The sequence below is a fragment of the Larimichthys crocea genome, chromosome X (assembly GCF_000972845.2).
Source record: "Larimichthys crocea isolate SSNF chromosome X, L_crocea_2.0, whole genome shotgun sequence".
Taxonomy (NCBI): domain Eukaryota; kingdom Metazoa; phylum Chordata; class Actinopteri; family Sciaenidae; genus Larimichthys; species Larimichthys crocea.
Genome location: NC_040020.1, coordinates 22,058,306 through 22,075,040, shown reverse-complemented (window position 1 = coordinate 22,075,040; position 16,735 = coordinate 22,058,306). Strand labels below are relative to the sequence as shown.

General features: G+C 40.1%; 1 protein-coding gene across 5 annotated transcripts in view; it reads right to left on the bottom strand.

Moving 5' to 3' along the window:
• Nucleotides 1–204: 204 nt before the first annotated feature.
• mgat4c (mgat4 family member C) overlaps nucleotides 205–16,735 on the bottom strand; it is a 97,737-nt gene continuing 81,206 nt past the window's right edge. For all 5 annotated transcript variants that reach the window (XM_019262374.2, XM_019262373.2, XM_019262375.2 and 2 more), the window contains 3 exons: nucleotides 6,667–6,818; nucleotides 5,923–6,070; nucleotides 205–5,223 (listed from right to left, as the gene is read on the bottom strand). In XM_019262374.2, the coding sequence (XP_019117919.1) occupies nucleotides 4,067–5,223; nucleotides 5,923–6,070; nucleotides 6,667–6,795 (1,434 nt within the window). In that variant the 5' untranslated portion in view covers nucleotides 6,796–6,818 and the 3' untranslated portion in view covers nucleotides 205–4,066. The remainder of the gene's footprint in view (nucleotides 5,224–5,922; nucleotides 6,071–6,666; nucleotides 6,819–16,735) is intronic.

Sequence of the window (16,735 nt, the reverse complement as noted above, 5' to 3'; positions counted from 1 at the left end):
TGCTTTTGGCTACAGCGAGATCTGACTCAAAGAGGGTTGCTCGCTGCAAGTCACAAGGAACTGCGAATGTCAGTTGCGTTTTTTCTTCTTTAAAATTTAAAATGTGCACCATAACTGTATGTTCTGCTTTTATTTATAAACATTTTTAACAATTAAACAAAACATATTCAGGCAAAGACAACAGGAATGACATTTTTGATTCAGGGTCATGTAAATAGTGTTTTTGTTTCCCGAAAGGAATTCAAACCGATATTCAAGCCCTGACACCGCAGACACATATTCAATAATTTGTGCCCTCTCGGGTTCTCTCGCACACAGTACTGTCTCAGCAGTCAATGCACCACAAATTCAGCATTCATCCGTTTAGTCTAATTTCATCTTAAATATATTATATACAATACAACATTTGAAATGATACGTGTAAAAAAATATATGTCATCTTACAATACAGTACCAGTTAGAGAACGATGGAAAGTAAAACAGACACGGAAACAACATCTTAACACACTCTCTCCACTTAACAATATACAGCACATGTGAACTCCGAACCTGTTGTAAGGTAGTATCGGTAGGCTTCTACGTACAAACCCAGTACAATTTCATTAGCAGAAGCTGAACAATAATTCATAGATCCCAACATACAAAAGGAGTCATTTTTATCCACTGAAAATGCTTTTGTTCATGCACTTTGTACATGCTCCACTGGAAGACAGCTCACTTTCAAATAACTCAGGATCCACACATCATATTCACATTCATTACTCGCCTGGAGCTTTGGGGATCGGACCCTCACAGCCAATATAACTAATGATTCACAAACCTCTGGCTTTTTTTCTCACAGAGGTCTGCCAGTGCAGTTAGTGTTTAATTCTTGACAAATGGACAGTGAAGGTGGCTTCAACAGGAGGACAGAACTGTTTTCCTTTAAGTATTAAGTGAAATGTACAGTGTAACTGATCCTGTGCATACTGCTCACTCAAGGCCCCAGTATGGATTGTGGTTTTCAAACATGCTGCCAATAGCAAAGAATGCTGAATGCAGCAGTTTGCTGACATCCATTTGAGGAATTTATGCAGCTTTTGTTGTTATCCCCAAGATGTAAATCTGTCCATAAATCTGCAGTGTGCAGCTACTTTTGGCTGGCATCTTATTTCAAATAAAGATCAGACAGCAATTTCTCCTCCAGAAATATCAGCCTCACAACACGGTTGCTCTGCTTGGGTATGAGGCGTATCAAAGCCATCCATTACACTTGTAAAACAGCTAACTGCCCTGCGGTGACATCATGAGTTTATAGCTCATAAGCAGGTAATACTAGGCTGAATTGGCACCATGGTGTGCATCATAAAGAATACCACACATGCAGCACAATGTAGATTGTGTTTCCAAGCATCAGCCATTCAAACAAGATCCCCTCCAAGGAGCTGATCCATGCAGGTCACGGAATCATTCACAAAAATGAATGGCGACATTTCAAGGGAAATGCTGAGGAAAAACAATACGCCATATTGTGAGGTGGTGGGCATTCTAATTTCATTTCAGATAACACATGGGGGATTTGCCAAGGAAGGATTTCGAGGTGGCTGTACAAGCCAATCTGCGAAAGGTCTTGATCTGTGACACTAAACAAGACCTTGAGGGAAAACACGGAACAGGTGGCTATTTGCAACAGCAGAACAAAGCTTTTCAGAACTGTTGCAGCATGCTTAATGACGATCTGCTTCCACCCCATGTTCCTAAAGAACGTCAGTGTTATGTAAACATTTACCTCTTTATTGCACTGAGGGATTTCTTGATGCCATTTCAGTGTTGAAGCAAATCTGTCACTGAACAGCGCTCACCGTCAGATCATAATTACATCAACACGGAAAACTACAAGGCTATTTTCAAAGCACGGCTCTGAATTGCTTTGAGCATCACGGTGATGGCGAGTTAACACGTGCAGCGTTAATTCCTGCAAATGTTGGCTGCTAAATGGAATGAAGCAACGTGGGGAATTCCAAATGCATCTTCAAAGGAAAGCTAAGCAAGTTTCCCCAAAGCAGCGGCAGACTGTATGAACCGAGAGCAAAGATCACAGAGAGGCAACCATGTAGAAGCAGAAACATTGGAGTTGTGAGTGCAACATTGGGGAAAGAACGAATTGAGATCCTATAGCTTCAGGGGAGATGTTGTTTTGCTGGTGTAGAAAGTGAGGCAAACACAGACCAATTTACTGGGGGAAAATTGTGCTGTGGTGGGAAAAAAAAGACCTAAAAGCAGACCTGGCCCATTCTTCACTGTGCAATCTAATCTCAGCTCTTGGAGAAGATGTGTGAAAACAAACATTGTTCTCCTGTCAGCAGGCCTGACGGAACATACAGTGCTTGTAAAAGAGCTCGGCCCACTCACACACCCGCTTAAACACAATAGAGAAGATGATTAAACTGAAAAAAAATAAAAAAAAACATATATAAAACCGAAAAAGTTAATCGTGACATGATGAATATTCAAGGCAACAATAACCTCTGATACTTTACATGTGTGGATTTTCAAAAAGGGAAAATAATTAAGGGCCAAATGGGGACATTCTCACTGCATTTGTACAGGCTCTATGTCAGTAATGAAGAATTGCAGCAACAATAGCTAATTTGATGGTATTTTTAAGAGGAACCTGTTTCTAAAATTATTTAGTTACACATCATGAAAACCACCCCTTCCCTTCTGTCGAAATGGTTCATAACATTTGAAAAAGAAACAACAATTAACTGATAAATGGAACACAACTGTAGTAAATCAGTGCTGTGCTGTTCCCTAAGTTAGATTTGCCTTTATTCTGCACTTGAAGCACCTTTCTGGAGAGCCTTCAAATATGTCGTCATGGTAGGGCTGGGCGATATGGCTGAAATCCATCCATCCATTATCTGTAAATTCTTATCCTCATCAGGGTCACGGTGGGCAGGAGCCTATCCCTGCTGACTTTGGGTAAGAGGTGGGGTACACCCTGGACAAGTCGCCAGCTCATCACAGTGTGGCAGATGGATATAAAATCAGATTTTAAATTATACTAGTGATGTTCGATGCAATGAGATGTTTCACTGTTGTTTTACAGACATTGCTCTTTCAATTCTTTTTCACAATCTCCAATTACATTTTGCTCAAAATCGTTAAAGGATAAGGTTAGGCTGATTTTATACATTACTGTAGTCCTCAAATCCAATGAAAACGCAAAAAATCTCTGTCTACTTTCTGACTGACACCCTGAATATATAGTTATATATGTAAAAAGGATTGGTAATTTCCTGAAGCAGTTGGCCACTGTAGCTTTTAGAGAATGTATACTCTACAGGAGGAAATGCATGTTTAGGGATTATTATCAGTGGTGCATTAATACACATTTGGTGCTTTAGTGAGTATTTACAGCAGCAGGACGATGTATGAGGGACTGACTGAACATCAACTACAGTGCCCAAGTTAATTGTAATGAAGTCACCCAATGAAACACCATGGCTCACTTATTTTAATAGTTTTTGGAGAGCAATGGAGCTCTGTGGCACAGAGGAATAAGATCAGACTTTGGCTACATGGAAATACTTGTTAGTAGGATTGCTTTGTTGTTGGTTTTGTTCTTTTCATAGGACTTGATGACATGAAGACAAATCCAGAATATTACGAGACTCATCCTGGATAAAACAACATTGTAAAACATTACCAGAAAATGATTATATTAATATAATACAATATCCCTTAAGGTTGGTAAAACGTAATATTGAATTATCGCCCAGCCCTATGTTAAAGTTAAGGATATCTATCAAAAGCTGAAATAAATAAAGGCTTGTGTAACATTTAGGAAAACATACGTTCATGAATACTCTGAGGTCAGTTGAACAGTCCATAAGAATGACTGGGAAAATGCTCCACAAACATCTTGCAGGTATAAAAAACTATAGACTGATTTGGCAATCAAAATGAGTATCAATAAATACATACAAAATGAATAAATAAACCCAGAAATACATACATTAGTAAATAATAATAATAAAAACCTTTGCCTCTATGACATACTAAGAGTCTTTATGTATAGTCCTCATTGGCTGGGGGGTTGTGTAGTCCATAAACTTATACTTCTAATAATGAGCCATTCTTTCTGACCGGCGGTCACCACAATGCGCACACACTCAATGTCAAAGGCAATTTTGTGGTCTACATCTTGAACCTCAATGTTGCCATTTTTAAACTCCCCTAATGTGATATATGATGAACACTGTTTCCCTTTTTTGGTCCCAACTAATTTCTCTCCTACTTCCAGAGCTCCATGGTGAAGAATGTCATTCTGGCGGTCATCAGAACCAGTAGCAATCTTAATTTTACTAATTTTGGTAGATTTATTAAAGACTATGACAAAGAAGTCTCCTGTAGAAGGAGGCTTTCCCCAAAAGTACTCATCCACAGTGCTATAAGCCTTGGTGGCGTCATAGTTTTCAAAAACATTGATGTTTGTGTAGAGGCTGGCAGGAGGGTTGTCAGGAATGTCTATGGAGTCTTCCTCAAAGTCGTCGTCCTTCAGCTTGTTCTCTGCTCCTTTGTAAGAAGAGTAGTAGCCCATGTGCTGGAACAGCGAGGGCTTGAAGCGGATCACGTCTTTCTGGGCCAACAGACCCCTGAAGTGGATGAGGAGCCAGTCGCAGGGCATTTCCTGGTAGAACATGAGGAGGAAATGAGCCAGACGAGGGAGGTCTTTGGAGTGGTACAGCTTCCCGATGTATCCCAGCTTGGAGAACTCCAGCATCACCCAGTAGGAACCTTCTCTGGAGGTGATCACCTTCTTCAGCGCCGTCAGGAAGTTCCTGGAACAGCGCACATCATCCTCTAACATCATGTAGAAGTGAGAGAGGTTTGTGCAGAAGTTGAGGAGGAAAGCGTAGTCCACGTTCTGCTTAGAGCGGAAACGGACCCGGTCCTCTGGGTCATTGTAGTTCCTTTTCAGTCCATCCAAAGATGGATAGTACTCCTCTGGTGCCTGGATCACCAGGAGGCGTCCAGCTATGATGTGGTGAGCAAACTTCCTGGTGATTTCCTGCACCAGGTTCTCACACCAAACCAGGTCAAAGTCTGCCAGGTGGACCACAACCACAATCTCTTTGAGCTCCTCGTAACTAGACTGATCAAAGATGGACTTGATCGTCTCAAGAAGGTAGTTTCCCCTTTTTCTTTTGACTGAAGACAGTCCAATGGTCAGATACTCTGTCAACAGAAATGAGCATTTTATATTATTTCATAATGATGTAAACAGAAATGTATACCAATGAGTAATTATATTGTATAGGCATGCAATGATGGATTTGAAAAGAACTGTTCCAGCAGTAATTTGAGCGTGACTGTTTATTCTTGCCTTTGGAAATTGTAGTTTGAGATAATAAAATTAACTCTCGTTAACTCTTACTAATCTTTTCTCTTTAGTTTCAACGGCATCACTCAATCTAAAGCAGTTGGTCTTCCATACATGATATGTATCTTCCTCCTGTTATCAAGTGACCCATACGTAATGTAGCTCACATGATCAGCACATCACAAATCATACCACAAAATGAATTATTAATACATTTTTATAGTTAGAAATATTTATGATGAAACATTTATTCCACTTTTATAAAGTTGTGTAAAACGTGTGTGTCTCAGACCTCGAATTAGAGTTTTGTGCTCATTGTGGGTAAAAAAAAGTCCAATGTTTGGTGACTGAAGCTTAGCAGTTTGTAGTGTTTTGATTTTGAGGTCTCTGTGGAGGAGTTACTTTTTATTGCTGTGCTTTCATTCCCCAAGTCAGATATTTTAAGTTTTAGTTTTTATTCTCAGCTCATGTTCATAGATATGATTTACTGTAACTCCCCCAAGCTCATGAAAATAGTCAATGTAATTTCCTCTTTAAACAAACACTAAACTTACTCTTGCGGTTCAGTGGGGTTCCAGCGAGATAACGATATGTGACATTAATGGTTCCAGAGAAATTACTAAGGTCTCTGAAGGTGTGAACGTATCGTTCTGAGCTCGGAGGGTGGGCTGATGTTTCCCTGAGCTGCCTTTTATCCCCTTCCTGAAACACAACATGAAAACCACAACATTACTTCACATTATGAACAAAAGAGAAAACAAAACACACATTCAAGCTGTCATAACTGCTGCACAAAATGGACAGGGAAATCATCTTTAGAATTTCAATTTCTACTGAATAATTCAAATGAGAGAAAACCTCACTTTTGTTTTCTTAAACTTGTCTCTAACATCCCGTGCCAACTTGAGACAATATGTGTTTTTGATGTTTGGCTGAGCTAACTCTCGACGTTTGAAGACAAAAGGAGTCTTGAAACCTCTCCAGGCAGTTTGCAAACCTGAGCAAATGGACTCGATCAGAACACTAGAGAGCTGAAAATGTGAGGCGCCTCTTAATAATTTAAATGACAAACACAGATAATGTACTGTGATCTCCAACTTTTGATGTAATCATAAATAAGAAATAAATCATCTGGATGATTTCAGCTTGGGTCCATGTTTCCTTTGAAAAAAACAAACAATTATAAAAAGGGACGACATGGGTGGATTCACTCTACAACAAAACATTAGATTTTTTAAAAAGCATATTTGGTCAAATGGGTTGTTCTCACATTACAAATACTAATGCTATTTACTAACCAGCACGTAGCCGTCTTCAATGTAGAGGTTCAGGAAGAGGAGGAAGGTGATGAGGAAGCCGAGGAAGGGAATAGTGGAGCGTTTCCTTAGACACCTCATCTTGTCCAGGGATTTCCACACCAGCCTCATGCTGCACACGCTCTCACTGGGATCTGCATGAGAAGAACATGAGAAATGACACGTTAGGCCAGCTTGCTTCGAATGTCGTCAGCTCTCGTTGATGATTACGAATAATTTGCCTTTCTATCAGGCATCAACAGACTGTGGGGGGAATTAATTTGAGGACCAAGCGGCCATGTATCACGTGATTATCTTCCACTTGCATCAGAATTATTATTCAGCAGGCTTCTAATGATGTGTGACAGAGTGGTGTTTTTTTCAGTTAAAGACGTGAGCCAAAGATCGACAAATCACATGAGAAAAAAAACTAAAGAAACTGCAAGACATAAAAGATATTGACATGCCGAACAATGGATTTTCAATGTATCAATGAAAACATACACTATTTGGTAGGTGAGCAATGGATCCACAGCCCCCCACCAAAATGGTATTTTTAGCTGTTCATTGATGGATGGGGGTACTATGGTCGGTGGCCAGCATTTCAATACATTCTGATGCTACGATGGTAAAAAAAAAATGCTTCTGTTTGTTCTTATAAGCCATCCTACTCCTCTTTGTGTTGGGAATAAATGACTTTTTCTAGATTTCATCGATTACAGCAACATCAATAAAGAAAAAGTCAATTCAATATTTTATTTTGTTCACTTTAATATATATTTGTGGTGCGTAGAAGTAAGAGATAAAAGAGACACACTAAAGCAGGGGTGTCCAAACTTTGGGCCAGATTTGACAATGTGAAGATGTCCTTCACATTGTCATTGTGACATTTTAAAAATGAAAAAAAAGAACAATAAAAGTTACATACAAATGCACTAATGTAGCAATTTTATTGTCATTGTCACTATTTTTCTTGTCAGTGTCACCAGATCTAAGCCAATCAGACGTGAGCAAATCTAAAAACCAAACATCTGAAGTCAAATAACAAAGTTTTGTGTCACATCTACAGATATATAACAGCAGCAGTTATGTCCTTAGAGGTTAACGTTTAGCGCATTTAAAAGCTTCATTAAATCAATAAAAAAAATTAAAATCTGGCAGCCATATAATATCTGACCATCCTAGCAGGCCATAAATGATATATGATAAAAATGAAGCTTTGGGCTGCATGAAATCTGACAGCGGGCTGTGAATGGCCCCTGGGCCGTACATGCCTGCAGTGAGGTATAAAATGAGTGATTACTGTATTTCATCTAAAAGCAACAAATTTGAGAAGCTGGAAACAGTTTGGGCATTTTCTTGGCAGAGAACCTAAATTATTGATCAGTCATGATAAAACTGTTCTAGCAGATGTACAAACTGAGACCTGAGAAGACGGGCATCTCACAAGATGTTTTATTGGAAGTTTCTTGTAAACTCTTGGACGTCTTGGTCAATTAAAAGCTACTATAAATAACTGGGGAACAGGTACAGTGTGCTGGTGAAGTCGAGCGATGAGTTATGTATGGAAACATTACATCTGCATCTGCCTAAACAGACAATCTATTTTAATATCTGTAAGAAATTAATGCAATATCACAGGAAAGAAGAAGTGCTGGTGTACTGAATATCAACACAGCTGCTGCCATGTATCAAAGATACCATGTCGATAAGAATCTTGATGTTCCATTAAATTTAATACTGGAAGGATTCTCTCTTCAGTACAAACAGGAAGCAGACAAACCTGGTAGTTACTTTGGTAACAGCCAAAAAACCACACGATAGAAAGCGATTTAACAGTGTTTTGAGTGTGTGTTTAATTTGGTATCGGGTTCCTGAGGTGGGAAAACCTAAAATGTAGTATATTAATGTAATGTAGAAAGTTTGTACAGATATACAGTACATCTTTATGGATAATATTAATCCCAAATTAACAAAAAGAGTTATGTGTTTTTACTGACACACAAGGAATTGCTAAATATTACATTTCTTGTTGAGTTTGTGAGTTTAGTGTCATATTTTCCCTGGACAGTGCAGGGAGCTTTAGTTTAATTCAAACACTACAGAAACATTAGGTAACTGTTAAGTATGATAAGGTTGTCTGATGGTGACTGCTGTTAGTTATTGATTAATAGTCATATGTAATCTGATGAGGAAAATTATCAGCCAATTGTATTCAGATTCTAAAGTTTGATGCAGTAAATGGTAGATCCATGGGTGTGTATTTTTACACAACTAGAAACATGTTTATCTTTGTGGTACAATGATTTTACAGTCACCGGTAAAGCAAAGTGATACATGTAGTTAAAAGTCTCCGTCCTCCAATCAAATTACTTCTGGTCTGAACTAAATGTTGTATAAATTACCTTTAAGAAACATATTTAGAGAGTCCGACATATATGATGTAAGAATGTATTGGTACATGTTCTGCGTTGCTGTTACTATATATAGTGTATGTGTATGTACCTAACCTTATATAATCCACTGACAACAACAAACTACAACATTATGACAACAGAACAGAGCAAAAAAAAAAAAAAAAAAAACAGAAAGGCACACAGTCACACAGTAAATTCAATTAAACACTTTAAACTTATTAATAAATGATGTGTACAGATAAAACAGACACCAAAAAAAAAAATCACAAGGTCTATCTAATGTTGACAGCTGAACACAAATCATAAATCAGCAGACTTACTAACAGCAATGAAAACTAAATCATACACAGCTTTCAGCTAGAACAGAATTATGCATAAGGCTCAGTCGCAAGAAGATTGGCAACACCTCCTAGCAACTGTACAGCTGAGACTAAGGGAGAAAAAGCCTGTGAACAGTGGCAGCAGAAGTTAAGTGACTACACATGTAACAATGGCATTGGTCTTTTCTTTGCCAGCAATTAGGCATCAGCTTGTGCTTTTGTTCAGCTCCTGCAAAACCCCAGAGATGTCTAATAGAATACAAACTACCTCTAAGCTCAGTTCAATGACCAAACACACATCGATCACTCGCACCAGGAGTCAGTCTCACTTGGGGTTTGGCTAGTCAATAACTCTTTGTGAGCACTTGAAAACTGAATTTAACACATCCATCGACCACGGACTGTTCTGTGCAATTTTCAACTCACTGAGGTTTAATGCGCCAATTATCAGTAATTACGATATTCAGAGGTGTTTTTCTGATTACACAATTTATAGTCCAACTAGCCACAGAAATGTAAAAAAAAAATCTGTTTTAGTTGTGAACTGGTTAATGGCTGTCAATTCTAAATTCATAGGAATAGTATTTAAGGTACAAAAGATGCACTTGTTTGCTTTACAAGATAAAATGATACTGCTTTTCTGTGTGCATCAAACCAATGTAAGAATAAACATCCTGGAGCACAATACTACAACACAGCTGTAGTGCATTCCATGTAATTGGACATACACCAACGCATATTGCTACTCTTAGAACAGTTTAACCCCTAAGTCTTACTTTCTGGTTATCTTCATGTTACACTTACAAGAAGTCATCTTCTGATTTAACTCTTATATAACGGTTTGACAGGTGGAGCAATTTGAAGACAGAGTTTGAAGTCAATCTGCAGTCATGCAAGGAGAAAACCAAGACTAGACTACAACATGAGAAGTGAACGTGTCCTGATCAAAACTCTAGACATCCTGTATTGTGCCCATTGTTTCTGCTTCAAAACATTCTTGCCTTGCCAGGTTTGAAGCACATCTGCTGCTGTATGAAGAGAAACTGACTAAATTTGTTTTGAAGCACAACAAACTGTAAAAGCTGGTAAGTAAATTATGTGGTCACGGTGGATGAATGGATGTTAAACAGGAATATCACCTTAAAGGCCCTAAAGGAGTTCCTGTCCTTCATAAAACCAAAAGTGGATGTTACATTTTTTTCTCTTTAGTTAGAAAGTTGAAGTTTGGTTAGCTTTGGGCAACCAAAATATAATTTAGGTTTAGACATCATGATTTGGGTTTAGGAAAACATGGTTGTCATTTTGGTTTTGGAGATGAACAGCAGCTTTCTAGCTTGAAGCCCTGAAAGCAAACTTATCCACACGCAGAAACAAAAGATACAAATCTCACAAGAGTTACTATGTAGACACGACCCTGACAAGTAATAATAACTAATTACTAATAATCCCCAAATCTGCAGTTTCAAAACACAGACCTTTCGTTTTACCAACAATGTGTCCATGCAGACAGAAAGTCAGGAATATCCTCTATACCATGTACATGTCATACATATTCAGTGATTTTATAGCACTATTTTTAAAGTTGCATCGTCCCTGTCATTAAATGTGTGGCGTGTCTTCGGTAAATTGCTGTGGAAAGCTGACTGCAGCACAATGATGATGAGAAGAATCATTAGGGCATCTTGAGAGGAATCTCAGCTGAGGACTACAAGTACACGAGTCCTGCTGACACGGCGGCTCAGGTAACTCTTCCTCCTCAGTGCCTGCCTCATCGTCTTTAGTGAGAACTCAGCAGCAGCTCTTTTCTTTTGCACAAACATGATCTGTGTTGAGACGCCTGTAAATAAATAAACGTCTCGTGATCCAGTGGGAGAGCTACAATTAAACAACGTTCTGCTTCTGTTGGAGGGGAGTTGATCTCTCAGACTGGAGTTCTGGGTGTCTATCTTGATGATACGAGACAAAGCGAAGCGCCTCTCTTATTTCAATAATTCAGTGTGGGCTCAGAGCAGGAAGAGGATGAGATGCTCATGCTGCCGAAGGCGCAGCTGGGAAGCATGCTCACTTCTACTACTCCAGATTTAACTGTGATTGAGATGCACAGCAAAATATCTTTCAGGAATAGTATTTTCAGACTACTGTATATTCGTGGAATATGCTGGGATATGGAAGAGGTATACGCGGATATATGGATGATGGTATGAATTCACTGCAAGCATCAGTGAACGAGAGAAATACGTGTGTGTGTGCGTGTGTGTGAGTGTGTGTGTGTGTGTTGTAATCATTCTTGTGGCATGAATCCAGTTTGGAACTACAGCGGTGAAATGGACTAAGTGTGTTTTAATGGGTGTGTCATCCTGGCAGTCACACACTCAGCTGTCCCCAGCACCATTTCAGGACACAGCACACTTCCAGCAGGCTGAGGCTGTTAAATATCCATTATGCACTGTGTGTGTGTGTGAACTGGACCAAATAAATCACAACACTGCCTCTCTGCTCGTTTATACCCGAGCCCGCTGTGTACTTACCACATATCAACTGTCTTTCCCCAACTCCTTTTGTAAAGTGTGCTCTCAGTAAGAGGTTAAATCCTGTTAGATTGACATAAAGGGAGCTCAGCGGCAACACAACTGTGACAAAAGCGTGTGTGCGAGCAGTAAGGACCTCACAAATTCAATTATACTTTCATTCTCGAAGCTAACTGTTCAATTTGATCATAAATGTTCAAACTTTGCAGCCTTTAATCTCATATTCTCTGCTATTTGTTTAGCATTTTTTGATCTTTTATGTCTTTTTGGCTGAAACAAACAGTCACACCCTGCTAGGGGTTGGAATCCCTTGTGACTACGGTTGCTCCTGGAAGAGATAAGATATAAAATACGCAAGAAAGCCTCCCAAAATTCCTCTGAGGGAACTATCACCTGGTTGTGTTGCACCATGACTAGTGCCTTGGGGTTTTGAAATGGCTCTCAGCTGGAAATCTTCTGCCCATAAATCCTTGACGTCAGAGCAAGCTGAGGGTTATTATGTTACTGTGCAGAAAGATGAGTGCACGAGGGAGTGAGAACGAGAAACAAAGGAATCGGAAAATTACATAAAGATCTCCCTGTAAACTAGGATCATGATAAATGTGAAAATTTTATGTTTCATTAACTATCTAGTACAGTTAGGAGCAGATCATTCAGGATTGTTACTTTATTTTTTTTCCAGGAGGTTGAATGAAGTCAGTGATCATTTCTTGTTCAATTATTTAGTGATTTACTGTAATAACAACAAAAAATGCCCATAATAAGTTCCCAGAGCAGACAATTATGTCTTCAAACTGCTTGTTTTGCCTGACCAACGGCCCCAAAATAAAATATATTTAATTCACCATTATACTAAACCGATATTCAGCAAAATCCCGCATTTGATGAATAAATAATCGGATAATTGTTTCAACAGATACAGCACAGTGAAAAAGTAGGACCTCGTTTGCATGCATGCTCTGCTAGCAATATTAAAAATTTCCAGTGTTCCAGGCAATCCTTGGCAAGCTATCTCTGGATACATCATCAATGTCCTCCATGCTTCTCTGGCAGCCCATATGAGATGACTGATCCAGGATCCATTGTCTTCCTTTCCCCTGCTACACCCTCTCCCTCTAATGGTGAATCTGACAGAGGCAGACTTCAAATGGAAAACAAGTAGCTCCCCAGTGAGGAGAAGGCAATTATGGTCTGGCCTGATGTGCAACCTAATGCCAAGAATTCTATATCACAGTGAAAAAACAAAACAAAACAAAACAAAAGGCCTTCCATTCCCCCTCCATTCGTAATGGCTTGATTGCTGCCGAGTAGAAGCAGTCCTGCATGCCAACGATACCACTTTTTGTTTTCGAGTGCTGTGAAAGGGGAGCGAAGAGCAGAGTAAATGAAAAAAAAAAGATATAGGATTGAGCAGAGCGGCACTGACATGCCACAAACATGGGTCGGGTTCCACAGTAATTTCACATCCCATCTTCTCAAGGTTGTTCCTTTAAAGTCATTTCCACAAAAGTGAAACCACAATGTCAGGATGCCTTGGAGAACATGTGGCAGGGCTGAGGAGTAACACCTGCAAACATGAATCTAAAAGAAAAATTCAAAAAAGTTTGTGTACAGTATCAGTATTGAATTCATTCTTTTGAATGCCGGCAGTGAACTGAGAAGGCATAATAATGAAGATGAGATTTGAAAAATAAAATTTTCTCCTCTGGGAGTCTCATGTACACACAACACTGAGTCCCCCCATGTGTTACTCAGGAATCAAAATAACCTCTTCACAAACACTTTTCTTGCCGACTTGAATCAACTCTTAACTTTCGATTTAGGCCACTCCGTTTTCAAAATGTGAAGCTGCATTTTTGTAATGGGAAAATCTAGATGAGAAACTCATTGTGAATAAGAAAAGGGAAAGAAGATTAATAAAATGGGTAGCGGAAAGCAATTCTCCCACATTTCATCTTGTTATCTGTTTTACATTATTTCCCCTGGGTATCCTGCACCTTGCAGATATACAGCTCTGCACAAATAATCAATTAAGCCTGCAGATTTGCAGGGATTCAGCAGTTGCTTTGTGTCAGGCCTTCAGCCACTTTCAATGGATTTTCCTTCCTGATAAAAAGCCGAGAGTAACAAAGGCTTTTGTTGATAACAAAATTGTGGCGCAGGGCGAAATAATAAATCCCTTTATTATGAAATGGCTGTTTTGTTAATATTTCAAATTGGTCAAACAGTTTACCAATTACTACATTCTTACAGCCTGCCAGACAAAGGAATCTGTCATCTACACAGACTTAGCGACCCTTGTCAGATATCCACGCCCCTTATAGAAACACTGGAATGATCTTAATTATCTGGATGCAACGGGGAATTATAAATGCTTGGTGTGGCAAATTAAACCCTGAAAGCTGTGTTACTGGTAGATACACCATGTGATTCCTGCAAACCGCGTCACAACCGCAAATCATATTCAAGTTTGATGACCTGTCATCTGCACAATGGCAATCTTCCAAAGGGAGTCATCACGTTATTTGGGGATGACAACACAAACTCTTTTTTTTTTTTTTTGGTTTCCTGGTCATTAAACGGTCTCAGACATGGTGTGCTTTACTAATCCTGGCTGCATCAAACTCCGGAGGCCAGGCGGTTGCACCAGGGACCCAAACAGATGTACCACCTCGCAACAGCAGCACCACCCTCCCCCATCGTCTCCCCGCGCTGAGCCTGTCACCACTGTCACCAGCTTGAGCTCACTCAGTCTAATGGGAGGAGGAGGTGTTGTGAAGGTGGCGGTAGAAAGGAGAGAGAGAGAGAGAGAGAGAGAGAGAGAGAGAGAGAGAGAGTGTGTGTGTGTGTGTGCTGAATGTGATGCTTTCCCCACAGACACACTGTCCAAGTGCGCCTGCCTCCCCCCTACCACCACCACCACCACCACTGCTAGCACTGGCCCTCGAGGGAGAAACGAGCAGTCCAGTGACAACGGCACTTCCAGCTGTTCTCCCATAAGGAACCAGTGTGGAGGACGAGCCTTGGAGCGTAAAAAAAAAACCCCAAATGGTTTCAGCCTGTCAAGCTCTCTGATACAAGAATATTTAAAGGCAGCCTAAAACAGCCTTTTTTATTGATGATGGTCTTAATGCATGTTCTTCTCAGAGCAGCACTGGCACAGGTGACACACAAACTGCTGGAGTAGATTCTCATGAAATACTGAATAAGTGGCACACATTGATGCTACCTTCAGAGCAATCAAGCATCAAAAACATCTAGAACAAATGGCCCCTTCTCTTCTGCAGTACAATCGTCCAGATCATGCAGCCGGTTCCGTAATTGAAATCTGATTGTAAAGAGCTTCTTCAGATTGGTCCATATTTCCCTCCCTATTTGATTTCTACTCACTTGGCTGCAGAGGAAAATGTCTTGTATCATTTATAGCTCTGAATGGACTTGTGCCATCTCTGGACAGACAGTCCTTAACAGCATCAGTGATATGGAAGGGGAACTGCATTCATCATGAAACATAAACTGAGTGCAATCAAAGAGCTTAATGTGCTGATGATGTGGCAACACATTCAGTGCTCCATCACCGCTGAGAGGCTCTCATATACTCAGTCTATCAGGCTGGACGTGAAAGAGATTGAGTGTGTGGTTGCTACTGAAGTGTTGTTTGGATGTTTATGTTTAAGGTCAGAGGGAAATATGAAAGCCTTTTGCTTTTCCAGCTGTGGAGAGCATAATGAGGACAGGAGGTGTGAGAAATGATTCATATGTGGCCGAGCCTCTCCAAGGCCCTTCTAAGCAGTTAGCACTTTGACCCAGATTAGCGCTCTGCCAGGGGTGCACTTGGGAGGGATGGCGATGGAGGACTGCGATACTGCCTGCTTATTTCCACCAGAAAACACACTTGACATGTGTGAACTCCCTCTACACATACAGACACATGCATATGGCTTTCATTTCTTCCCCCTACCCTTGTGTAAAGTTGTGAAGATGTGGTCGGTAATATAAATTATTACCTACATCTGAGACACAAGATGATTAGTATTTGAATATTGTGAAGTACTCTCCAGGGCAAAGCTATTCAATTAGTTCTTTGTTATATCACATTCTAATAGACTGTGCGTCTCCCCGACTTCAAACTCCCCGACTACAGTCTTTGCCTGACGTCATGTGTCATAAACATATGCTGTTGCTCCCCAGAGGCCATTTTCTACATTAAAAGCACAGACCCATGTGAATTAGCAGACAACAGCCTGCCATCATGTCTACTTCATAAAAAGAAATAAATAAAAAATGGACAGTGGCTACAGGGATGAGAGAGGATGAAAAAAAGGGGAAAAAAGGCCACTGAAGAAAAGGCTGGAAAGAAATCCCCTCTCCCTCTCCTCTCTCTCTCTGTCTCCATTTGTGACACAGGAAAAAGGAAGAAGGGACTTGGCTCTGCCTTAAAAGCACTTAAAAAGCCAAGGTCACCTCCTGGTCAAATCTGTGAAATGAGAAAATGGCTGAAGGGCCAAGAGGCCGGTGGCAGATAACATGAGAATGCACTATCTCGTCCCTACACATTTAGTGCAGTGGAGGACGGGACACTGGCAGGCTTTTCAAAAGGCTCCGTGTTGAAATGAGGACTGGAGACACAATAAGATGGCCCAGTTTCACCCAGTATGACAGCGCATACATTGAAGTGCTCTTAGGGAATGAGCTTTTTGGTCAAACAGAGAGTGGACAGCCAGAGAGCTGAATGTGATCTCACACAACTGGGTTTTATCACAGTGGCTGAAAGTACTCAGGTACTTTAAAAGGTGCAGCCTCTATT